The sequence below is a fragment of the Leopardus geoffroyi genome, chromosome C3, assembly GCF_018350155.1.
Source record: "Leopardus geoffroyi isolate Oge1 chromosome C3, O.geoffroyi_Oge1_pat1.0, whole genome shotgun sequence".
Classification (NCBI taxonomy): domain Eukaryota; kingdom Metazoa; phylum Chordata; class Mammalia; order Carnivora; family Felidae; genus Leopardus; species Leopardus geoffroyi.
This window is the reverse complement of record NC_059338.1, coordinates 87,658,321-87,684,414: the sequence shown is the minus strand read 5'-3', so window position 1 is coordinate 87,684,414 and position 26,094 is coordinate 87,658,321. Positions and strand designations below refer to the sequence as shown.

The 26,094-nt window shown below is 49.5% G+C and overlaps 1 protein-coding gene across 5 annotated transcripts in view; it reads left to right on the top strand.

Moving 5' to 3' along the window:
- The window catches only part of ZHX2 (zinc fingers and homeoboxes 2), a 164,764-nt gene extending 139,093 nt beyond the window's left edge, over positions 1-25,671 (top strand). For 3 of the 5 annotated variants that reach the window (XM_045453785.1, XM_045453786.1, XM_045453787.1), the window contains 2 exons: positions 9,570-12,314; positions 24,372-25,671. In XM_045453785.1, the coding sequence (XP_045309741.1) occupies positions 9,795-12,311 (2,517 nt within the window). In that variant the 5' untranslated portion in view covers positions 9,570-9,794 and the 3' untranslated portion in view covers positions 12,312-12,314; positions 24,372-25,671. Of the gene's footprint in view, positions 1-464; positions 566-9,569; positions 12,315-24,371 lie in introns of all 5 variants that reach the window. The other 2 variants (XM_045453788.1, XM_045453789.1) reach the window with 1 other exon arrangement.
- Positions 25,672-26,094: the final 423 nt, after the last annotated feature.

Here is a 26,094-nt window from a genome sequence, read left to right as displayed (position 1 = left end):
TGACGGTTTGGGAGCCACATCGTAGGCTTTCCCCCACATTAGATTTCAGTAGGCTAGAGAGAAATCCGTAAAACTCCAGGAATTAACTCAAGGTCTCCTGAGTGACGTTTCAAAAGCGATTCCCATTTAACAGATGAGAAAGATGGAGGCAAGGAAGGAAGCAGACGAGCGAGCTGGGCAGCCAGGAGTGCAGAGCAAAACCCAAGACCCCTGCGTCCAATTCCTTCCTCCACTCCACCCGCCAGCCGCCACCGCCACAACGCGCCTACCCTTCAGGATTCCTTCTCCCTGGGCAGCGGAGGGGTGGGGGGATGTTGTGACTTGAGAACATAAAGGAACAATCACACGCGCGCGCACACGCACACGAGGTCTACCCTGATGAGCCGAGGTGATATCTGTTAACAGCTCTGTCAGAAGACCTGGCAGAGCTAAAAGCATCTTTTTTGGCTTTGATGTCTTGGCAGGATGCTTCCTTTGAAAGCCCAGAGACAGCCCTGTTATTTCCTCTGACAGCCCCAGTGAAAAGCCCCGAAATGAGAAGTGGCATCCTCGCCAAAGCCCAAAGGTTCGATTCCTTAGGAGCGGCCCATGTGCTCCCCGCCTAGGCGCGACGCAAAGCCTGCCTGGGAGGCCTGAGGGGCCCGGGCTCCTTGACTTGCTCTGACCTCTGACCCTCCTTGGGCTGGAGACTCCCCCCCCCCCACCCCCCACCCAGCCACAGGCTCTGACTCTCCCCTCCCCCACGTGCCTTCCTCTGGAACTCAACGGCCTGGACATTTCTCTCATCTGACAGCCAGGCTATGTGTCAGCCGCCTTGCAAAGCGATTCCAGGGGCTGGTCTGCTGGTTTGACCCGTTTTTAGTTCCCCTGAGGGCCGCAGGCCACTTGTAGGGAGAGGTCGGGAAATGCTACCACCCCATCTCTGGAAAGGAGGCGGGGAGAGAGAGGATGGCAGTGGGGACTTGCTTCCTTGGGGAGGCTCCACGTGTGGCCCACCTGTGCGTTCTCCTCCCCTGGGGCCCGGTTAGAAATGCAGAACCTCACTTCCACCCCAGACTTTCCAAATCCGAATTCTGTATTTTAGCAAGGTCCCCATAAAGCTTGCAGCCCAGCTCTGCTGCTCCAGGCTGTGTGACCTCGGCCAAGCTCCTTAACCTCTCTGAGCTTCAGTGTCTGCAGAGGGTTTTTGACAAGCGAGCCACTGAACACCTGGAATGTGCGAGGACTGCGGTGAATGCTAGCTGCCATTGCTGTTGGGAAGACGATCAAGGGAGAATCAGTTTTACCACATTTAAACCCGAATCATCCAGCTATCCTTGGGAGGCGAGTGCAAACTGAATGGGAGGAGGTTCAAGATGAAAAGGGAAGGGCCCTCAACATCTGCTTAGACAGCAAATGTAAGGATAGAGGGAGGAGTATCTCTGGCAGCCCGGGCCCTCACTGTTTAATTTGGGGGTAGTCAAGATTATTGTTCATCTGCTTGGCTTGGGGGCTCTTACCTTCATTGACGTGCCTTCTCGTCCTGCCATCCCTACCCCACCACCCCACAAACTTCTCTCTAAGACCCTGCTGCTTCCATGATTCGCCAGTGGAATGAAATTGCAGCTCCTTAGTGTGACATTCAAGGCCCTCCACAGTCTCTGCCTAACCTGACTTGCCAGCCTCTTCCCAGCTTCCGCCCTGTTGCCCTGCCCTTTGACCTCAGTCCTGTCCATTCCTCAGATATTTCCTTGCTCCTGCTCTCTCCTCTGCCTGGGAGCACGTTCCTCTGATTGGAGTCACCCTTCCCTTTCTCTGTCCTCCAGGATCCTACCCCACCCTTGGAACTCTGCTTAACGGGGGGAGGCTGTGTCTTGTGCCAAGAGCACGTGTTCAAATCCCAGCCCTACCATGAACTCACCGTGCGACCTTGGGCAAGGCACTTAGCCTCCCTGGCCTGGGTTTTTCTTCCATAAATTGAGGTTCATTACAACAGCCCTGCAGAGTTGTTGTGGGGCCTCATCCACATAGTAAGGAGAATTTCAGTTAATCAAAGTCATGGTCATTTTATTTCTTTTAAAAAAAAAATTTTTTTTATCTTTATTTCTGAGACAGAGAGAGACAGGGCATGAGTGGAGGAGGGGCAGAGAGAGAGGGAGACCCAGAATCCAAAGCAGGCTCCAGGCTCCGAGCTGTCAGCACAGAGCCCAATGCGGGGCTCGAACTCACGGACTGTGAGATCATGACCTGAGCCGAAGTCGGTCGCTCAACCGACTGAGCCACCCAGGCACCCCTTGGTTGTTTTATTTCTAAGACGATTCCCTCCTCTGTGAAGCCATTAGCCATCCTCCTACCCTGTCTTAAGGAATTAAGCACGGCCTGCTCTGTGTTTCATAAACTCTTTCTCCTTCCTGTCTGTGCAACGTCCCAATGCTCCCCTGGCTTCTCGTGGAGGGAGGCCCTGACCTCCCCGCTTAAAGTTGCAGGTCACCGCACTCCCCACCCCAGCCTCATCACTGCTTGACTTTTTCCCCATAGAGCTCATCACCTCTTGGGCTTCTGCTCATGTCAGCTTGTGAACACGAGTCCCACCAGAGCAGAGATTCCTGTGTGTTTACTCGTGTGTCCTGGGGACCCAGAATCGCATCTGCACTCATAGTGCTCGGTATCTGTCGTCAACACAAATAAATCACTTTTGCACCATGGAGGGTATTCGGTGGGCACTCCCCTGCCTGCCTGTTACAGGCTGAAATGGGTCTCCCCTGCCACCTGCCAAATTCACGAGTTACAGTCCTACCCCTGAGAATGTGAGGTATTTCAGAAAGGGTTTTTAAAGAAGTGGTTAGGGTTAAAGGAAGCCCTTGGGGTGAGCCCCAGTCCAGTGTGACAGGTGTCCTTCTGAGAAGAGGCGACCAGGCGGTACGCACACACAAGGAAGGACGTGCTGAGGACAGGGCAAGTAGGTGGCCATCTGCAAGCCGAGGAGAGAGGCTTCCAGAGAAACCAACCCTGCAGACACCTTGGTCATGGACTCCCAACTGCCAGAACTGTGAGAAAAACACTCCTGTTGGTTAAGCCTCCCCGTCTGGGGTGCTCCAGCCCTGGCTCAGTAATAACGCCGGCTGTGCGCTCCCTGAGGATAAGGACACGGTTTCCTCCTCTTTGTGGGCCCCGTTTCCACAGCCAAACTCAGCACACAGGGGTCTAATCGAACTGCATTCCACGCACAACACAAAGGGGCTGATGGAGAAGCAGAGGCGCCAAGCAGGGAAGGGGGAAGAGAGCACAGCGGACGCCCGGAAGGGAGTCATTCGTGATGGTCTGTAGAGGCTGGCCGTTTTCATCCCATGTTACTTATTCCAAGATTTTGTCCTTTCTCATTCATCATTGGATTTCTTTGTGGTGAGTGATAGATGCCGTGGTGGATAAAAGGAAAACCGAGTGTCAGAAACACGCAAAGGAGGCAAGGGTCTGTGTCGGTGCCTTGGCTCCCTTTCCGTGCACCATGTGCTTGTCGCGCTCTGTCCTAGTTGTCCTGTGAGGCCTGGGATGCCTGGAATGTCACAGACGAAGGAGATTTCTTTCCTCTCCTCTCCTTCTGGGCGCCAGGATCTTAGGCACAAATGTGCTCAGTCCTAACCGGCTCAGGCCACCCGCCCCAAGGCAGGATCGCGTCTGAGGCCCCACTGCTGGGCATCCAGGGGAGAACTCGCTGCCGCCCAGAGGTCGAATGTTCTCAGGCGGGCACAGAATGCGCCTGGGAAGCCAGCCGGGGTGAGACCGGCTGCACAGGGCTGGTGGGTTGTGATGCTCACCTCCCCTCCCCCAGCACGGAAGGGGACTTTTAACGTGCATTTTGACATCTTTATTTTTGCCAGTTCTGGCAGGTGTCCATCCGAGCCTGAAGATGGCTGGCAGTACTGTAGCCTTCGTGCCGGCGAGGCCCAGGCCTCGTGGGTGCTGGTCCCGATCTTGCTGGCGGCTCACAGACTTTCAAAAAGGCAGACCACGTGCTTCTGCTGTGCAGATGCTCACCCCCTTCTGGTGCCGGGGTGATTCTTCCCAGGGCCGTGGTTCTTGTGACTCCATCACGGGGACCCCCCCCCCCCACCAAGAGATGAGTTCTTCAAAGGTTCCGTGTTTTCTCGCCCTGCCCCCACGTCTGTCTTCTCTTCCTTCATCTTTCCTTCTTTTTGATCTGCTGTGGTTTGGACTCCTGGTTGCCAAATGAGTTTTAGAAGATGCTCTTTATTCTGAACCACAGTTTTTGGAACACTGAGAAGTTTTAGGATGTTTTACCACAGTTTGGTTCACTTCTGGGCCCCATTTGTCAACAGATTTAAGTCATTCTACGTATGGGGAGTTTCTCTAAGAAGAATCTCTTCCCCCTCCCTCCCCTGAACCCATTCCTGCACCGATTTCTTTGTTTTGCAGGCGAAAAGTTTTCTTTTGCTCCCTTGCTTAAAAATTCTATTTCAGGGGTGCCTGCATGGCTCAGTCAGTTAAGCATCTGACTTCGGCTCAGGTCATGATCTTGAGGTTCGTGGGTTCGAGCCCCGCTTCGGGCTCTCTGCTGTCAGCACAGAGCCTGCTGCAGATCCTCTTCCCCTTATCTCTCTGCCCCTCTGCTGCTCATTCTCTCTCTTTCCCTCTCTCTCAAATAAATAAACATGTAAAAAATTTCTAAAAATTATATTTCAGATTCCCCAGTCTGTTGGCTAGTGTGTGCAAATGTAGCCACCAGCTGTCACGACAGGGACACCCTCTGTGGCACTTTAGGACCTCCTTCCCCCTTACAGAGCCCCTCTGCTCATGCCCCCGGCGCACACCCACGCATACACTCACGCACGTGCACGCACACACAAGGGTGCCTACACGTGCACACACAGCAGGACATTTTGCCGTGCCTCCTCTCTCCGTATCAGCCACAGGCCCCGTGAGGCAGCCATCCTGAGTTAATTTTTCAGCCAACATGCATAGGAAGCTTACTACAGGCCAGGTGTGGTTCTAGGCTCTGAGGAAACCACAGTGAAAAGTTTCTGCCTCTATGGAATCTATGTTCTAGAATAGCACTGTCCAGTAGAAGGTCCCTCAATGATAGAAAAGTTCTGCGCTGCTTAATACAAAAGCCACCAGCCACGTGTGGCTATTGAGCACTTGAAATTGCCAGTGTATTGGCCAGTGTAACTTGAGGAACTGGTTTTTTTTTTCATTTTCTTTTATTTTAATTAACTTAAATTCGAAGAGCCACATTTGCCTAGTGGCTGGCATATTGAAAGTCCTAGAGGAAGAAAAAAGTAGGTAAATGCTCTCTCCTCCCTCCTTCAGTCACAAAATGTCTAAGTAAATTTTAAATATTGAAAAGTGCTTCTCAACAATAGCCAAATTATGGAAAGAGCCTAAATGTCCATCAACTGATGAATGGATAAAGAAATTGTGGTTTATATACACAATGGAGTACTACATGGCAATGAGAAAGAATGAAATATGGCCTTTTGTAGCAACGTGGATGGAACTGGAGAGTGTGATGCTAAGTGAAATAAGCCATACAGAGAAAGACAGATACCGTATGGTTTCACTCTTATGTGGATCCTGAGAAACTTAACAGAAACCCATGGGGGAGGGGAAGGAAAAAAAAAAAAGAGGTTAGAGTGGGAGAGAGCCAAAGCATAAGAGACTCTTAAAAACTGAGAACAAACTGAGGGTTGATGGGGGGGTGGGAGGGAGGGGAGGCTGGGTGATGGGTATTGAGGAGGGCACCTTTTGGGATGAGCACTGGGTGTTGTATGGAAACCAATTTGACAATAAATTTCATATATTGACAAAATAAATAAATAAATAAATAAATAAATAAATAAATAAATAAATATTGAAACGTGCTATGAAGAAAGCAAAGCCAAGCAGAGTAAGGAAATAGAGTAATGAGGGAGGCACTGATTTACTTGGGGTGGTGGTCAGGAAAGGTCTCTCTGTGGGAGGATGCCTTTTATTTTTGTTTTAATGTTTGTTTATTTTTGAGCGAGAAAGTGAGAGTGAGGGGAGAGGGACAGAGAGAGGGGGGAGAGAGAGAGAATCCCAAGCAGGCCCTACACTGTCAGCACAGAGCCCAGCGCAGAGCTTGAACTCACGCACTGTGAGATCATGGCCTGAGCTGAAACCAGGAGTCGGCCACTTAACCAACTGAGCCACCCAGATGCCATGAGGTTGACTTTTAAATGGGGACGTGAGCACTGAGGAGCTCGGGGGTGGGAGGTTAGGGCAGAGGTCCTGAGATGGAAGGGATGCCCCTGCTCCAGCAGCCGGAATGTGACGTGCAAGGAGGAGCAGGCAGTATGGGCCAGAACGTGCCGGGGTTGCAGGCTGTTATAAGGGCTTGGAGAAAGGGCTTTGTGCAGAAAGGTGACATGAACTGATTCTTATCTTAAAATATGCCGCTGCTCCAGAGAGGAAGGAAGCGGGGGACCCTTGAGAGGCTGCCGCAGACTTCCAGGTGGGAGAGGACGGTAGCTTAGACAAGGCAGGGGCAGGGGGGTGGGGAAGTGGTGCGGAGGGTCAGATACTAGATTTATTCTGAAGACAGAGTCAACAGCGTTGCTGACGGATTAGTTGGGGTGAGCCCAAGAGAGTTTGGGCCGGAATGACCAATGGTGGAGCCACTGACAGAGATGAGAAACTCTGGAGGAGGTAACGTATGGCTGAGGGGGAAACCAAGAGTGTCAGCAGCAGGGACATGGAGGCTGAAGATGTCAGTTTGGGTGTGGTCAGCAAAAAGACACGGTCCCCTCTGCTCTGCTGTGCCCGTGTCCTCTCCTCACCAGTGCCTGGAGGGACACTCACCCACTGCTGATGACGTTGTCCAGCGTGGGAATGCCAGGGCTCCTCGTTAGAATAACTGGGTTCTGGATTCACAGGGGGAAATGCCCTTCCCCAAGTCCTGCTCAGCTTTGTCACCTGAGCCCCTAAGCAGATGTGTGTGGGCACAGTCCCGCAGAGTTGCTCGTAAAAATAAGCCTCCACTTCCACCCTTGAGCACTCTCTTCAGTGGAACTCAACCCCAAGGCAACGGGAGGGACAGGAGGTAACAGCCATCTTTTCCCTTTCCCTTCTCCCCAGGTGTCAGCTCTACTCCTTTCAAAACACATCTCCCTTCTCCTTTAAGCACAAAATGAAAGATGCCCTTTACACCAGCCCGTGCATTTACACACTGGACGCTGCCACTTCCCCGACTTTGCTACTCCTGATAAGCAAATTGTTCCTGTATTCCCAAATTAATATTTGTTTAATGCAATTCCAATCAGAATTCTAACAGGATTTTATTTTGCAGATGATTCTGATTTATGGGAATTGATTTATATGAAGAAATGACCAAACTAACCCAGAAATGTTTTGCCAAAGAAGAGTGATAAGGAGGAGCTCACTCTACCAGACATTAAAACATACTCTAATCTACAAAAAAAAAAAATTAAGTCATGTGTGTCAATAACTAGATAAGAGGCACAGAATAAATGACCCAGAAACGCCCTAGTATATATAAAAATGTAATGTATGACAGAGATGATTTCACAAATTAGTGAGAACACAATACATGCTATGAGATAATTGGTAACTCTCAAAAAAAATGGTTAGAATTGTATCTTACAGCTTAACCCAAGATCAGTTGAATTCCAAATGCGTTAAATGTAACAAATAAAGCTAAAACACTCTGAGAAAACATAGAATGATATGTCTCAGCTATCAAGGCAGGGAATCACTTTTTTTTTTTAATGTACAAGTGATTTTTATTTATTTTCTGTTGAAGTATAATTGACATATAAGATCCTGTTAGTTTCAGGTGTGCATCAGAGTGATTCCGTGTTTTTATACATCATGAAATGATCCCCACAATCAGATAGTTACCATCTGTCACCATACAAAGTTAATACAATATTATTGAGTATATTCCCTATGCTGTACATTACATCTCAGGACTTTTTTTTTTTTTTTTTACAACTGGAAGTTTGTACCTCTTAATCACCCTTCGCCTACTTCATCTGCCCCTCAAACCCTCCCCTCTCTGGCAACCAGCAGTTTGTTTCTTGTAACTGGGAACCACTTTCTATATATAAAATCACAGCGAAAGGAGCCACAAAAGAAAAAGGTTGGTAAATTTGCTGCCTAAAACGTAAAACTTTTGCATGGAAAAACACGAAAAATGCCATCTACGAACGAACACGAATGAACATAAAAGGTAAACGATCGACTAGAATCATTTTGCAACAAATATAATAAAGTACTGATACTCTTAATATAGAGACTTGTAAATCAATACCACTGAGCATCACAAGAGAAAAATGGCATGAATAAACAATTCAAAAGGAAAGAACACACAGGGCAAGTAAATCTATGAAAGCAGTTCAACCTGATTAGCAATGAAGGAAAGCACAAAAGATCATCTAACCCTGGGGGCACCTGGGTGGCTTAGTCAGTTAAGCATCTGACTTCAGCTCAGGTCATGATCTCACGGTTCATGGGTTCGAGCTTCCCGCCGGGCTCTGTGCTGACAGCTCAGAGCCTGGAGCCTGCTTCGGATTCTGTCTCCATCTCTCCCTGCCCCTCCCCGGCTTACAGTCCTTCTCTCAATCTGTCTCAAAAATAAATAAACGTTAAAAAATTTATTTAAAAAAAAGATGGTTTAACCCTATCTAATCAGCAAGGCGTTTTCATGGTAATATTCCATGTAGGTCGAGTGGTAAGTCGGGCATTCCCGTTCATTGCCAGGGGAAGGGCCAGCTGATGGAAAAGTTGGCCAAATGAGTGAAGAGAACTTAAAATGCACATATCCTTTAACCCAGTGCTTCTGTGTCTAAGCATTCATCCTAAGGACTTACCAGAAATAAGGACTCACGGTGTTGCCTGCAATTTTGTTGAGAAGAGCCAAAATTTGAAGAAAAAAAAAATGTCCAACAAAAGCTGAATGACTAAATGTATCACATGTGTATATCCCCCCAAGGTAGTATCATGCAGCCATTTTTAAGTCATTATTTTGCTCATTATTTATAGAAAGAGGGAACATTTCAAGTGAAATAAAGGAACTACAGTATTCAGGGTGATTTTTTTCTCCTTTATACTTGAAAGCATTTTCTGGATTTTCTATACTGGTGACTTCTGTGATAAGAAACAAGAGTTGATATCCATTTTCTAATACCCATATAAACACCATTTGGTGGCCCCAGGTAAGCATCTTGCTTCTGATGTACCATCAATTAAAGCAGCTTGAGAGCCCAGCGACATCTCGACATCTCATCTCTGCCACCCCACCCATCACTTCAGAGCTTAGAGCCTTCATTGCATTTCTGTATCTGTTTGCCTCTAAACATGAATGAATGACCTGCACCCTCCTTTGCTTGCGTTGGGCCGGTTCCCACTGCCCTTCCCAAAGAAAGGAAGAAAAGAATGTGATCTTTTATTTTCATGTGCACCCTCTCTCACTGTCTGTGCGTACCTAGGTGTCTGCTTTATTGTGGGTGCCAGTTGGGGTGGGTTAGAAAGAAATGCTAGTTTCTTCTGCCTTGTGGAAAAACACTGACCCTATCTTTGTTCTTGTCCCACAGATATGATGCTGCCTCTTGTGTTTAGCCATTGGAGCAGTTACAGTTTTTTGTGCTGAGATCATTCTGAACACTCAAACACTAGACTTCAGCATTCAAGGGAAGCCAAAGCCATTGGAGGGGGAATAAAGCCCAAAGCCTTTTATCTGATTTGCTCCAAAAATTTCACTGCCCCTTCCCTACCCACCCCCCTCCCCAAATTTAAGCTGTTGCACACAGACAGACGGCATGGCGAGCAAGAGAAAATCCACAACCCCGTGCATGGTTCGGACATCACAAGTAGTAGAACAAGATGTGCCCGAGGAAGGAGACAGGGCCAAAGAAAAAGGAAACAGCACAACACAGCCTGAAACAACCAAGGACAGTTGGACAGTAGAACCCGAGAACTCTTCCAAAGAAAATGAAGTGATAGAGGTGAAATCTACAGGGGAAAACCAATCCAAAAAACTCCAAGGTGGTTATGAATGCAAATACTGCCCCTACTCCACGCAAAACCTGAACGAGTTCACGGAGCACGTTGACACGCAGCACCCCAACGTGATTCTCAACCCCTTATACGTGTGTGCCGAATGTAACTTCACAACCAAAAAGTACGACTCCCTGTCTGACCACAACTCCAAGTTCCATCCCGGGGAGACCAACTTCAAGCTGAAGTTAATCAAGCGCAATAATCAAACTGTCTTAGAGCAGTCCATCGAAGCCACCAACCATGTCGTGTCCATCACCACCAGCGGCCCCGGAAGCGGCGACGGTGATCCCGGAATCTCAGTGAGTAAAACCCCCATCATGAAGCCAGGGAAACCAAAAGCCGATGCCAAGAAGGTGCCCAAGAAGCCGGAGGAGGCCACGCCCGAGAACCACGTGGAAGGGACTGCCCGCCTGGTGACAGACGCGGCTGAGATCCTCTCGAGACTCGGAGGCGTGGAACTCCTCCAGGACACATTAGGGCACGTCACGCCTTCTGTCCAGCTCCCACCAAATATCAACCTTGTCCCGAAGGTCCCCGTCCCACTGAATACTACCAAATACAACTCTGCCCTGGACACGAATGCCACCATGATCAACTCCTTCAACAAGTTCCCTTACCCGACCCAGGCCGAGTTGTCCTGGCTGACAGCTGCTTCCAAACACCCAGAAGAGCACATCAGAATCTGGTTTGCCACACAGCGCTTAAAGCATGGCATCAGCTGGTCCCCGGAGGAAGTGGAGGAGGCCCGGAAAAAGATGTTTAATGGCACCATCCAGTCAGTACCCCCCACGATCACCGTGCTGCCGGCCCAGCTGGCGCCCACAAAGATGTCACAGCCCATCCTCCAGACAGCTCTGCCGTGCCAGATTCTCGGCCAGACCAGCCTGGTGCTGACTCAGGTGACCAGCGGATCAACAACGGTCTCCTGCTCCCCCATCACGCTTGCCGTGGCCGGAGTGACCAACCATGGCCAAAAAAGGCCTTTAGTGACTCCCCAGGCCGCCCCCGAGCCCAAGCGTCCACACATCGCTCAGGTGCCAGAGCCCCCACCCAAGGTGGCCAACCCTGTGCTGACGCCAGCCAGTGACCGCAAGAAGACAAAGGAGCAGATTGCGCATCTCAAGGCAAGCTTTCTCCAGAGCCAGTTTCCTGACGATGCTGAGGTCTATCGGCTCATCGAGGTGACCGGCCTTGCCAGGAGTGAGATCAAGAAGTGGTTCAGCGATCACCGGTATCGGTGTCAAAGAGGCATCGTCCACATCACCAGCGAATCCCTTGCCAAAGACCAGTTGGCCATCGCAGCCTCCCGACACGGCCGCGCGTACCACGCATACCCGGACTTTGCCCCACAGAAATTCAAAGAAAAAACACAGGGTCAGATTAAAACCCTGGAGGACAGCTTTTTGAAAAGCTCTTTCCCGACCCAAGCAGAACTGGATAGACTAAGGGTGGAAACCAAGCTGAGCAGGAGAGAGATCGAATCCTGGTTCTCAGAGAGACGGAAGCTTCGGGACAGCATGGAACAAGCGGTCTTGGATTCCATGGGGACTGGCAAAAAAGGCCAAGATGTGGTGGCCCCCAATGGTGCTCTGTCTCGACTTGACCAGCTCTCCGGTGCCCAGTTAGCCAGTTCTCTGCCCAGCCCTTCACCAGCAATTACGAAAAATCAAGAACAGGTACATCTCCTGCGGAGCACGTTTGCAAGAACCCAGTGGCCTACTCCCCAGGAGTATGACCAGTTAGCAGCCAAGACGGGCCTGGTCCGAACTGAAATTGTGCGCTGGTTCAAAGAGAACAGGTGCTTGCTAAAAACCGGAACCTTAAAGTGGATGGAGCAGTACCAGCACCAGCAGATAGCAGGAGATCACGGTTATGACGCCCCACCAAGGAAAGCAGTGAAAGCCGTCATCACTGAGAGCCCAAAGAATGGAAGTGACGTGGGTCAGCAACATTACAAGGACCCCAAAAAGCTCTGTGAAGAGGACTTGGAGAAGCTGGTACCCAGGGTGAAAGTGAGCAACGAGCAAGCCAAGGATGGTGTGCCGGCCAAGCCTTCTGAAGCCACCTCGGACAGGTCGGAGGGCAGCAGCCGGGACAGCCAGGGCAGCGACGAGAATGAGGAGTCGGGCGTTGTGGATTGGGTGGAGGTCACGGTCGGAGAGGAGGACGCCATCTCAGACAGGTCGGATAGCTGGAGTCAGACGGCAGCCGAAGGCACCGCAGAACAGGCCGGCTCGGACTCCGACAGCATCCCTGCCGAGGCTGGCCAGGCCTAACAGGTAACCCCCTCGCTGCTCCCCGCAGGAAAGTAGGCGAGGATGCTGGCTGGCTTTCTCTGTATTGCCAGAGTCCATATAGGTTGTAGGGTACAGAGATGTTGACACAGATGATGAGTTCTTTTTAAAAGTTCTTGTTTGAAAAAGGAAGGAAACCAGGGATGCTGGCAGGCCAGGTCAGAGGACCTGGAGGGGGTCCCGCAGGACCAGTCAAAACGGTCCTTGGCTTCATGCAGGATGGAAAGCAGGTGTGAGCCAGCAGGAGGTGAGAGCAGAGTTTACTGAAGGGAGAGAGAGAGAGATTGAGAGCAGATACGGACGGAGCGTCTGGGAGACTTAAAAAGGAAAGGAGCAGGAGTCTCATCTTTGCTTGGGGTCTGGGGATTTTATTGACCATTGCGGTCTGGAGCACGTGTCCTCTCAGGCATCCAGGAACTCAGGGTCCAGGTGTCCATCATAAGTTACTCATTCCCTGGAGTCAGGGAATTTTGACGACGAGATGTCTAGAGTCAGTGGTCTGCAATAGGCAGGCGTGTGCCACATGATGGCCTTGCCTGGTCCTTCCTGAGATGTTATCTACTGTGCTAGAAGGCCCCAGAGAAATCATGAACTCCTGGTCCCTTGTAAGGAGGACATACATTAAGGCATGTGCGGGGTGGAGGGTGCAAGTCCTAGCGAGAGAGAATAGAAGCAGGAAAGGGAGCAAAAAGCAGATTCCTATGGAGCCCTTCGGTTTCCGGGTCTCACTAGCGGCTGGTGGATTTTGTGTCCTCGTTTGCAAGGCCCTGCCCATGAGTGACAGCGCTGTGGCATATCTTGGACGCACCCTCTGGGGCCTCTCCGTTCCTCAATCTACAAGCAGTTATAGGGACACAGCCTCTGCCTGCTTTCTGTTTGCTGCTGTAAGAAACGGACCTGAAAAGGATGTGTCTTTTCCTTTTTCTTTCTGTGTTGTTTTGTTTTGTTTTGTTTTGTTTTCATTTTCATTTTCTTTCCTTTCTTGGATTTTTAAGGGTAGTTAACCAAGTTTACTGGCCAGAGATTTGGGGTTGTTTCTTTCAACCTGACAGGTTTTGGTGTTTGCCCAGTCATGGCTGAAGGAAGGCGAGTTTCTCACTATATAACACAGCTCATAATTGTGCTGAGTGGGTCCCCAGAACCCCTTCAAATCTGGAAGAGACTGGTGTAAATTAGGCCTGTGGAGCCACAAAAGCCTGGGAAGGGAGGTTGCCATGGTTACTAATGGCCGTGTCATCCACATGATGGGACATGCACCCAGGCCCTGGTGTTTGTGCTTTCACAAGAGGTCTGTGCAAATCAAGGCCTCAAAACACAGCAGCTTGCTTGGTGGTAGGTTTAGAATAGAGGGGGCAGCGGGAAGAGGGGTGCAGGAGGCAGAGAGCCGACCTTGGCCAAAGCCGACACATTCCACGGGCAGCTTGGAACCAGGAGGGAGAGGTGTGATTTACGCTCTGCCCAGATTGGCTTCTCCAGAGGTCACTTAAAAGGCAACAGAAGCTCCCCCCCCCCCCCCATCATGTCATCTTTAAAAATAATGAAACAAAGGTAAGAACCTCCAGAATGATTGATAAGGTCCCGAAGGGAGCCCTGGAAATTACCATGCTTCTTTATTAACGACTTCGGACAACTTTGGCTGGCCATGCCCCTCATCAATTCATTTATTTCATAGTAAGAAATAGCAGTAAAGAAATAAATGAAAAAATAAAGTCTTCTTAGAAACCGTATTTTAGCCGGTTCCATCAGTTAGTGAAAGAGCAGTTGAAGGAACAGCCAATCAAAGATGCCATCAGGGCTTCTTCCCGCCCCCCCCCACCCCGACTTTTCAAGAGGGAATCGTAATGGGGTACAGGTGAGGAGGCGGTCCAGAGGGGAGGAGCTAGTGGCAGGAGGGGGCTAAAGTCCAATAGTACCAACTGCCCCCCACCATCTGGCTACCTTGGTTCCTCCCTCTGGCTATTCTCGTACCTTCCTTTGAGACCTAGCTTGCCCTGTCTTCTATCCTTGACCTTTTCCAGCGCATGACATAAATTTACCCGATTGCTTTTTCCTCCTGCCACGGAGTAGACAATAGGGTTCAGTTCAATCCAGCAAATACATTCTGCACACCTACCATGTGCCAGTCTCTGTGCTAAGTGACAGAGATAACGGGATGAAGAAAGCAGATAAGAGCCCTTTCACGTGGTGCTCAGTCAGGCCAAGGAGAGAGAAAATTGCTCTTTCCTTTACTAGCCGGGGTGATCCATGGTGTGATAGGGACACGCCCAGATGTGCACTGGAGCACGCAGGAGGGGCATCCAGAGGTCAGGGCAGGCTTCCCGGAGGAAAGGATATCTGTCTCAGAGACTAGCTGAAGGGAAGGAGCTGGCCGGTGCACTGACAAGGAAGAGTGGCTCATGTGGAAAGGGACAGACAAGGAAAGTTCCAGAGATGAGAAAAGGAATGGTACAGTTGAGGAACCAAGAGAGTTTGGGCACAGCCAGAAGGCTGAGTTTGGGGTTCAGGAGACGATGAGAAAAGGCAACTCAAAGAAATGACTGTGGTTTTCCACAGCAAGCAAAAGCTATTCTGAACCAGCTGTGTTGGCCGAGTTTGAGTAGAATTGTGAGTGTCCCGTGTCCCAGAGTGAGCTGGGATGGCACTTCCAGGTCCCCATGGCTGAGTGGGGTTTGTCTAGGGGTAGCAGCTCCCCAGGGGCCCTGAGGCCACCTGTCCCCATCCCTTCTCCCCCAAGCTGTACCACCACCGACAGGGGAACATGCCCGGCTCTTCTGCCTACCATCAGGCCTGTTCCCCACGAGAGGCCCAAGAGAAACATAAAGGGGGAAGCAATGCTAAAACCGTTAAGGAGCAGCTTTGGAGGGAAGGGAGGAAGGATGGAAGGGTGGGTGCAGGGCCTCCTGAGCACCAGAGGCTGAGCTAAGTGCTCTGGCCCCAGATGGTCTTCCTCGGTGCTCCTAGTGACGCCGAGAGGTAAGCTACTGTATATTTTCATAGGCCCAGAAACTGAGGCTCAGAAACCAAGGAGCATACCCTCCTTCTCCCAACCAGCATCTTGGCTTCCCTCCACAGCCCCACCTCCTACTGCTGTCTCTGCCTCTCTGTTTCTGACAGAAACTCCCTGTCTCTGGATGACCCCCAGGGTGGGGTTGGGAGGTGGGTGTTTAGATTTGACAGTTGATATTAGATAATTCAGAGATGAAGGAACTGGCTGTTTTCTACCTCCCACCCACCCCCCCACACACACAAACCCAGAAATACCGTGGAACCCCCTTTTATGTTTATTTATGGCGAATGCCCTCCAGTGTGAGCTGAAAAATGTTCCCAAACAAGATGCTATGGTCTGCTTGACACCGGGTAGCACCCAGTGTCCCTACTGGCTTCCTGATGTTTCCGAGGTGCTACTGCATTGAGAAAAGGGCTGCGGGTCTGGCCTGGTGGTGGCATCCCGGACAGAGGCACCCACTTAAGGGAACCTTTCAACTTAGAGGGAAGAAATCCCTCCAAATTACTTCACAGCTTTTATGAACCGAACACATGGGTCTCTTGAAATTCATAAATATTCAGTGATGCCTTTATTTAAACACATATTTATTTAGGAAACTGCAGTTGGGTTCAGTTGTTACACATACGATAATCCTGAAAATAATGCACAGTTTCAGCTTCGTAAAAGGTGTTATGGGATGTACGTATGAGAAAGAGAAAGAGAGAGAATGAACTTGGGTGAGCAGCTGAGAGCAAACTCCAGGGTGGGGTTTCCTCCTCTGTTGTGGTTCAGCATCCCCTCTGCCGAAGCTTCACAAGCTCACGACAGGGTTGACCCGGGCCAGGTTCACTCAGCCTTGAGGGCAGACAGAAAGGGACTCCTTACCTTTGAATTGTGTTGTGATGATTCATCCTCTGGGGCCAAACAGGTATGGAGCTATCCATTGAGAGACCTGTCGTGGTAAGAGGCTGAACAGTAAATTCCTCCTTTCCTAAAAATGAGTCAGAATACTTGAGCCAAACATTGCCAGACATATGCCTCAATGTTTGGCCAGATGGAATATCCCAGTACTCCTACTACTAAGAATTTCTATATACCGGTATATGCCATGTACTTGGCATTCTTCTTAGCACATCCATTAAATCATTTAAACCTCACTTCATCCCCGTGACATAGGTATGGCCTTCTTCCTGTTGTGCAAAGGGCAAAACCGAGGCTCAGAGAGACGCGTGGGTTCCTCAGCTAGCAGCTGGTGGCGCCCGGAGGCCACCTCTCATCTGTGAGGCACCAGTGCCTGACCCAACCACAGTTGGTACCACTGCCACGGGTCAGGGCAGACCAGCAGGACTTGACTCTTTCTTAATACTATAGTCAAACACGAATACACAGTGACTCGTGCACTAACTTGGCTACCTCCCAATTCCTGACAGTTTCCAACTCATGATTAGGGATGGCTTTGGACAAGAGATAAATTTCGTGAAAAATATTTTCCAGGGTTCAGCTTGCTTAAAAAATTCAAGGCTACCAACTGGTGCATCCTGGCTACACTTGAGGATCCAGGATATGCGTGCCCCACAGTCTGTTCAGATTAGCTGTCTAAATACAGATATTTGAATGAGTGGACGGATGGATGGATGGATGGATGCATGGATGAAACTGTAATTATCTGTTTCTCTGTCTCTCCCCACCAGACCCTTGAATGTAGGGACCATATCCTATTAATCTCTGAGTCCCTAGTGCCTAATTTGGAGGGGGTGCTTAATAGCAATGTATTGAACCAACCTGAGAATTAACAAACATAGTTGACTTTCAGTTGTCTGGAATCTGGTATTTCAGTCCTTTGCTCCTCGTCCTCCTCCTCCTCCCCCTCCCCTACCACCCCCTCCCCACTCCCTCTTCCTTTCACTTCCCGTCCTCCTTCCCCTTCCCTTCCTCCTCATTTTCCATCACTCATTAGCCTTATTAGCTGACAGCTGACAGAGGAGAGAAGTTGGGGACAGTTTGCTTTCCATGCATGTGAGCAGCTCCAGGAAAAGGTCTGCTGGAGAATCTCACTGGTTATTTACTGGGTGATGCTTCTCAGGGACTGCCCATTAGCCTCGCAGCCCTGGCACCTAATGGAGAGTTAACTGTTACCACTTCCATTTACCTAAATCTGGAGCTTCTCACGCTAGGAATTCTCACTGTGCTTTGGGCAGCTTGTAGCAATTTAGGAATCATGAAGTCTAAGTTCTCTCATTTGTCAGAGGAAGGATGTGGGTCCCAAGGAGAGGAAGTAACTGGTCCAGAGACATCCATAATAAGTGATTCGACCCATTTATGCATCAGGTTATTTGTGGGATGCCTCTGGCATGCCACACTCCGGGTGTGTTCAAACTCTGAACATCTGTGGTACCCAGCATGTTCCTTCCCTCATGGAGCCCACAGTCTAGTGAGGGATGAAATTTTAACCAAACAAAAAGGAGAGATTGCCATGCTAACAGGTTTTTTGAAGGAAAGGTACACAGTCTGTGGGAATATACGATAGGGGAATTTGACTTGATTTGAGTGGTTGGGGGAGGCTTCTCTGAAGAGATAATAAATGAGTTAAAATCCAAAAAGTCAAGTATGAGTTGGCTGAGCAGAGAAGAGGGGGAAGTAGCCTTCCATGCTGAAGATACAGCATACTCAAAGGCCCTGAGACCAGAGGGAACTTCACATCGGGGGACCTAAAAGGTGGCCATTGTGGCAGTGATTTGCCCAGTTCATACTTCACAGAAGTTCATGGGTTAAAAACCAGAGTGGTATGTGACCTACAAATAATCCAAATTTCCCTTGAAACTCCTCTACCTCACCAGTAAAGAAGACTGTATGTGATTCAGTGTGTATGATCCTGTAGAGAAAGGTTAGATGCTCTGAGATACTCAAGGAAGGAGTAAAAGGAAGTCATGTTGCAGATATCTGGGCATTCAGACCTTCCTGCCATAGTGGTAAATGGAGGATGGATGCCGGAAAATTCTAGAGCATCCACATGGCCATATGTTTTACTTTATTCTCTATTACTAGTAGGTCTCTATAACTTTAATACTTAACGATATTAGTCAACTAAGGCTGCCAGAACAGAACACTACAGATTGAGTGGCTTAAACAACATTTATGTCCTTGCAGTTCTGGAGACTGAAAGTTCAAGATCAAGTTTCCAAGCAGAGTTGGTTACTGGTGTGGCCTCTCTCCTTGACTTGCACGCAGCCACTTCTCTCTGTGTCCTGTCCTTTCCTAGTCTTTCCTCTGTGCCTGTGCCCTCCTAATGTCTCTTCCTCTTCTTATAAGGACACTAGAGCCCCACCTCATGACCCTCATTTAGCCATAATTACCTCTTTAAAGGCCCATCTCCAAATACAGTCAGATTGGGGTTAAGGCTTCAACATATGAATGGTGGGGTAGGGGACATAGTTCAGCCCATAGCACTAATAGAATTGTCTGTTGTTGTTAGGATTAAATGAAATAATACAAGTGAAATCCCCTAAACAAGGGCCCAGTTAGCATCAGCAGTTGCTTAGTTGCTGGCTCTGAATTGACAGTCTTTTTTTTTTTTTAGTATATTATGATTATTTTTAATGTTTACTTATTTTGAAAGACGGTGGGGAGAGGCAGAGAGCAAGGAAGAGAGAGAGAGAATCCCAAGCAGGCTGCACACTGTCACCACAGAGCCCGATGTGGGGCTTGATCCCATGAACCATGAGATCATGACCTGAGCTGAAATCAAGAGTTGGGTGCTCAACCGACTGAGCCACCCAGGTGCCCTGACGCTTTTTTTTTTTTTTTTTTTTTTTTTTTTTTTTTTTTATGGAGAAGAACTTGGCTGAATGCCTTCCAACTTGGCTTTTTCAGTTGGGGCCCCACTTGTACAAGCTCATGCTGTTGTGTATTAATCGCATCTCAGAGGGGTGGGGGTGAGGATGGGGGGCAATGACAAGGGGTAACATTTGCTGAGCCCTTACTGTGCCAGGCACTTTGCATGTGTTGATGACTCTCTGAAGTCAACACTATTCTTTTTCATTTTATGGCTGAGGAGAACGAGGCACAGAAAGGTAGCTCATCCAAGATCCTTCAGCTAGAAAGTGGGGGAGCTGGCATTCAAACCCGAATCCACATGCATAAACACGTCAGGGGTGTGCCTAGTGAGTTTAAAATATGATTCTGTTTGCCCAAATTCTTTGGACTCCTCTAGATAATATCCTCTGATGGAAAAAGGGCAGGAAGAGCCAATAGCCCCTTTGACTCCTTCTCCCATTGAGCCTCCTTGCAAGCAGCCTGGGGGAGACTTGCCTGGCTTGTAAGTCTCAGCAATTTCCCCAAGCCCAGAGGCTCCCCCAAACTGCTGCGGTGAAAGAGCTTTGGCCAGATATGCCAGAGTTGACCAAGGCCTGGCATGGGAACGATTTGAGATGGGATGGAGTCTTCCTGGTCCACTGGGAAATGGCTTAATCCCTCTCCCTGCCACCATGTTTTCCTTTTCCCAATTCTAATTAAAATCGGAGCATGCCCCTTCTCAAGAAAAGAAAGTTTGGCTCAAATATTATTAAGATAATAAATCACTATCACGGTGCTTGTTTCTCTGTCTCACGGAGTACAGTATTACTCTCTCCTGAGTCCGCGGGGCTTAGGGAAATCCCTACAGGGCAGATTAAAGAGACACAGAAACAGGTATCACATGGGAAAAGAATTCTAATTTTTTCATGTTTCCCCAGTGGGTAAAGTAATAAGCAGATTTCGCTAAAGAATTAGACAGTACTTTTTAGCCTTCCAAGTTGTCCCCAAGATAGAAAGGGACTGCTATGAAGGCAGAGGGTTCTCTGTCCCGGGCAGTGTTCAGGAAGAGGCTAGACATCCACTTGGCAGAATAGTGGTCATAAGCAAAGGGCCCGACGATCTTGCTGTTTCCTCCCAAAGGGGAGATCCGGTGCTCTAGGATCAAATAATCCATCGGGTCACTGGTCCTCTGCCTTGGGGAATGTCTCCGTCCTAGTGGTAAGATTGCGGATAGAAGCCCAGGGGATTAGCAAGAGGCCACAGTCAAAATCACTGTGCTACTCTAAAATAAAAACCCGAGATGGGAGTTTGTCACCAACGTTGTGTAACCAGCCACCCCTCTAAGAGCAGCGTGCTTGTCCCATTTTTCTTTCACTAATGAACGCCGGGGCATACTGTGTGGGCCAGACCCAGAGTGGGGCGGGGGGCCAGGGGTCAGCAGTGAACACCGCGGGCCCCATGAATGTCCTCAGAGGACGTACAATTAACCAGGCAGTTTGAAGACCGCGTGATACCGTTGTGCTGGAGATCCCTGGTGCAGGGGCGTTTGACAAGGAGACCTGAGGGTGCTCGGGGGCAAAGCCTTCCGGGGAAGCAGTCTGTGGCTAGGACGCGCTGCCCAAGGGGAAGTGACTGGGCCACCGGCTGTGTCCCTCATGGGGAAGGGAAACCGCCCCGCCTTCTGTTCCCAGCGGCTTCCCAGCCTCCCTTTTGAGAGCATTGCCAGCCCCCGCAGTCCTGCCCGCTGCCACACACCCTGGGAGAGGCCAGAGGAGAGCTGAGGTCCCAGGGTGCTCCCAGGGCCCAGAGCCACCCACGGACATCTGGGGTCTCTGCAGAAGCAACTTGGTGTCCTTTTCTCCAGGTCACCCTTTTGCCCTCTGCAGTCCGTTTGGGAAGGGGGTGGGGGTGGTAAGGGCTTTGTTCAGTATTTCTTTTCTTCGTGAATACACCTGTTTGGAGGTTTATGTGTGTTGGTGTCCACAAGAAATGACACAAGGGAATCATAACACATCGCCCGATGAAGAACCACCTTCATATTGAGGCATATCTAAAAATGTGAGTTTTTGCCATTCGCTTGAAGAGACAGGGTTCAGTTTCACTTTTGAGAGGGAGAGAGAGTAAATACGTGTATACACACACACCCCCTAAGGCCCCAGTTTTACACCTGGCCTTCCTCAAAGGAAAATGAAGCAGTGTTTCGGGAGCACCTGCATGCCTGGCACTCCCCACCTGTAACCCCCGCCCCCAGTGGCCCAGCAGGTATGGGGGGATGGAAGTGAGTCTCAGGATGGTTAAGGAAGTAACACGGACACACAGCTAGGAAGTGGCAGGCCCTGGATCCCAGCTACTCCGACCCCACGGCTCTTTCCACTCTGACCCACCACAGCCAATACCCACAGTCGTGTGCTGACCTGATGCTCTGCAGCCTGGCTGGGAGAAGGATGAAGAGTAGCGGCCTACCCCCCTTGGGCCTTGTTTCCCGGGCTCTTGAGAACCGCTCAGGTGGACACCCCACCAGAGGCACCCCCTTTGCAAGGGTGGTGAAAGACCCTGTTTGCTGGGGGGAAAGCCAGTTCCTTGGGGAGCACAGGAGGAGCCTGGCTCTGGTCCCTGTGCCCACCCGGGGGTGCATGTGGCTCTCCGTGGGATCGGCAGTAGGCACGTGGACCTCTCTGGGTGCCCAGAACCGCCAGCCCCTGCCTTTGAAGCAGACGTGCTCTCCCTGTCCCCAGGTATCTCCATGCAGGGGGAGACTGTGTGAGTAGGACAGGGAGCCTGGACCCCGATCAGGTGTGGGAGGAGCAACTGAAGTTGGACTGACCTTGGAGGAATGCAGGCTCCACCACTCGCTACATGCCTGACATCATTTAATCTCAGCCCCTGTTTCTTCACGCCACAGTAGGTTTAACAGTCTGGTTACTATAAGGAGTGGACGGGATGCATTAGCATTAGCACCTACCATTGGGCCTGGCTCGTAGTAAGTGTGAGAGAAATATCAGTTCCTGTCACTGTTGTCACAACCAAGGTCATTACCGTGACTGTGCCTCTGAGAAGTCTCGTGATTCGGGGGATTCGCCTTTCTTCCCGGAGCTTCCCTCCTTTTCCTTGTGAACTGAGTGATGTGACAGCACCACCTGTAAGGACCCTTGTGGTTCTTACAGTTCAGTGACTTTTGCGGATCACTTTCAGGCGGTACCAGATCCCAAGGACACCCCCGGAATCTGGTTTCATCCACAGACGTTTCTCTCACCAGTTGGCTTCTTAACTCCAGCATTCATTCTCCTAGTCAGAGCACCTAGGAAATGTGGGGACAGCTGACCTCCTGACATTAAGAAAGAATGACCGTATAGGTGACCTGCTGATACCTCTGGCTGAGAAGTCAAGTCTGCTTGCTCTTGGGGTCCCCTGTGCTAAAGGCACTTCTTAGGGTCCTCTCCACTAGAAGCAGCCATTCCAAGAAGGAGGCAAAGAAAAAGCCAGTGGCTTCAGGAATCCACAGATCTGATAAACTTCCAGCCCGTCATGGAATACTAGCTGTAGTCCTGGGCCCTCCCCTCGGATTCCTTTCCCAGGAGCTCCAGATCCTGGGAACCCACAAGGGTAATCATGGCGGTCTGTCTTTGCTTCCTCGGGCTGCCTTAAAGTACCACAAAGCGGTGGCTTAAACAACAGAAATGTATTCTGTCACAGTTCTGGAGACTCGAAGTCTGGTGTTGGCAGAGTTGGTTCTTTCTGGGGGCCGTGAGGGAAATCTGTTCCACGCCTCGCTCCTAGCTTCTGCTAGGTTGCTGGCAGTCCTTGGTGTCCCTTGGCGTCCCTTGGCGTCCCTTGGCTCATAGATGCATCACCATGGTCTCTGGCTTCGTCTTCACGTGGTGTACTCTCTGTGCGAATCTGTTTCGGTGTCCGGATTTCCAGTTTATAACGTCACCAGTTCTGTTGGATGAGGGGACACCCTAATGACCTCATTTTAACATGACTGTTTATCCCTGTAAAGGAATTTCCAAATAGGGTTTCATTGTGAGATACTGGGGATTAGGACAACAGTGTATCTTTTGAAGAGACACAGTTCAACTCACAAGAGGGTCCTTGTGCTGTTTTAATAACATCAAAGAACATAAGGATTAAGCATTTCTCCATTCGGACTCTTAATACTGTTGGTATGTTATAAGCAGACACTCTGGAGATTGCCTGGGTTTGAATCCTGATGGGGCCACTTCCCAGCTGTACAATCTTGGACAAAGTGTTTAGCCTCTCTGTGCTCAGTTTCCTCACCTGTAAAATGGGAACAATGGTCACACACCTCTGAAGGTTGATATCGAATTAAAAATACACTTAAGGGGCACCTGGGTGGCTCAGTCGGTTAAGCATCCGACTTTGGCTCAGGTCATGATCTCGTGATCTGTGAGTTCGAGCCCCACGTCAGGCTCTGTGCTGACAGCTCACAGCCTGGAGCCTGCCTCGGGTTCTCCGTCTCCCTCCCTCTCTGCCTCTCTCTCTCTCTCTCTCTCTCTCTCTCTCTCTCAAAAATAAACATTAAAAAAATTTTTTTAAATACACTTAAAATGTTTCATCTTGTTATGATCACTGTTCTGTACCTTACCATGCTTGGAAAAGGCTGCAGCCAACAAAACAACAGAAGTCTGTAATACTATGTAGTATTGTCAGACTCTGGAACTTTAGGAGCCCCTGTGACTGGCTCCCCCTCCAGGAATGAGAAAAAGGCCTTGTAATGATGAAAAGAGTCACAGGCCACCACCTCCACTTGCCCAGAAAGTCATCCTATTTTCAAAGGTCTCTTTCTGGGGACGCTTCCTGTGATGTCAGACTGTACTCGGGAAAATACACTCTTTTAAAAAAAAAAAAAAAAAACTGGGGCACCTGGGTGGCTCAGTCGGTTAAGCATCCGACTTCGGCTCAGGTCATGATCTCACGGTCCGTGGGTTCAAGCCCCGCGTCGGGCTCTGTGCTGACAGCTCAGAGCCTGGAGCCTGTTTCAGATTCTGTGTCTCCCTCTCCCTCTGACCCTCCCCCGTTCATGCTCTGTCTCTCTCTGTGTCAAAAATAAATAAAACATTTAAAAAAAAATTTTTTTTAAAAACTGGCCCCAAACTGGGGCACTTGTCTCTCCTCTAAGTCCTAGGATGGCTTTGGAAGGGGTCCTCCCCAAGAGAGCCAGGAAGAGTGACCCACCTGCCTTCCACCCAGGGACTGATCATCTCCTGACATCTCTTCTCTCCGGTTTTGCGTTGTCTTTCTAGGGAAGTCCGTCAGAACTACATTGCTGATAAAGGGGACGCTCTTTGAGGAAGGAAGAGGACCTCCCTCCCCGGCCGTGGGCCACCCTGGCCAGAGGCTCCAAGTGGAACCACTTAGCCGGCGTGTGGCTGCTGGGTGCCGGAGCCCCAGCCTTCACACACACCCTGCCCGGAGGACCGGCAGGAATTGTTCATAGTGCCAAAGTCCTACTACTGCGTTTTCAATGGGTCCTTGTAAATAGTTTGCTCCTCTGCCCTGGCCCCCACTTCTTGCTATACTGGAACCAATTTGTACGATGTGGGAATTTTGTTACCTTTTTAATCAAGGGCAACGTCCTTTTCCAGCACTACCATTGTAAGGTTTTTTCCAGGAGGGAGGGCTGATCACATGTGCTTTTCTCTTTTTCCTTTTTTTTTTTTTAATCTTTATTTTATTAATTTTGGGGAGGGGGGGAATGTTAGCATTAGTGCCATTATATCTACTGGATTTTAGGTAGGGAGAGTTCGTTTTATTAAAAGTAGTTTGAAATTTGGGAGATTTCTCCATGGGAAGGGCTAGGATTTGGGCTTCTGTCTGAACTTTGAGAGGGTTTTACAGATGGCACATCTTCCAGATCAAGCCCATTTTTGGTTCTCCCTCCCCCACCAGCCGCCTCTGGGGTCCCTGTTTAGCCACGCACAGGGCTTTCCGAACTGCCAACAGGTGGATCTGGTTTTCTCCTCCGCCTGGCCTCTTGGGCTGACCTTGGGCGGAGCCAGCACCAGAGAACTAGGGAGCAGGTGGCTCCCTCTTTCAGCGTCTTGTTAGATACCAGCAGAAAGGGCTTCCACATTTCTAGCATTATCGTTACTTTTGTGAAACTCCAACAAAAAGAGGTCTTCCTATCTAGATGGTACAAAGATGAACAACTTTGGTTTTGATTTCTGTTCCTAACTGCCTTTTCTCAGTGTGGTATTTGACAAGATTTCAGCCTGAAGCCTCACCATGATCTGATTTTTTTGTTTGTGTTTGTTTTTGGGCCAATTTTAGATTCCTGAGTGCACTTTTGTTTTTTGTTGTGTGTGTGTGTGTGTTTTTTTTTTTCCAATTAGTCCTAACTTTTAAAGAGGAAAAACCAAGAGACATATCTGGTGTAAATGTTGCAATATGAATTGTGTTTGCAACCCCCTCCCTCCCCCACCCCCCATTTGGGTATACTGCACAAATAAAATGCTAGGGAGTTTGGAAAAAAACATTTTTTCTAACTTGTTGCTCATTTGTTGTAACTCAATAAAGCAGAGACTAAACATTTTTATAACCTTTTCCTCTGCTCCTTGTTCTTCATTGCTGCCTGGCTTCGATGGCATGAGGTTTCCAACTCAGCCACCTCTCGTTTCAAAGCAGTATGACAGATTCATTTGACATTTCTCATTTTCTGTCTTGGTGAGGTCCGACAGCACAAATGGGACTTTAAAAACAGGGCGTACATGTTGATGTGGGAATCTGTCACATCTCTTGGACACAGAGAAGTAAGTGATAGGTCCTCCCTTCTCCAGGGTCTTCACAAATAGATTCATAAAATACTGCAGAGAACAGCATGAGTGGGAAGGAAATCTGCAGGCCATGTGCAGGACCACTGCTTGCCCTCCTGTGACCCGAGGTAAGTCACTCCCCTCCCTGGGCTGCTGCTGACAGGTGACTGGGACACCGCCATTTCTCAGAGAAGGCTGGCTTTTGCGTCTCTGC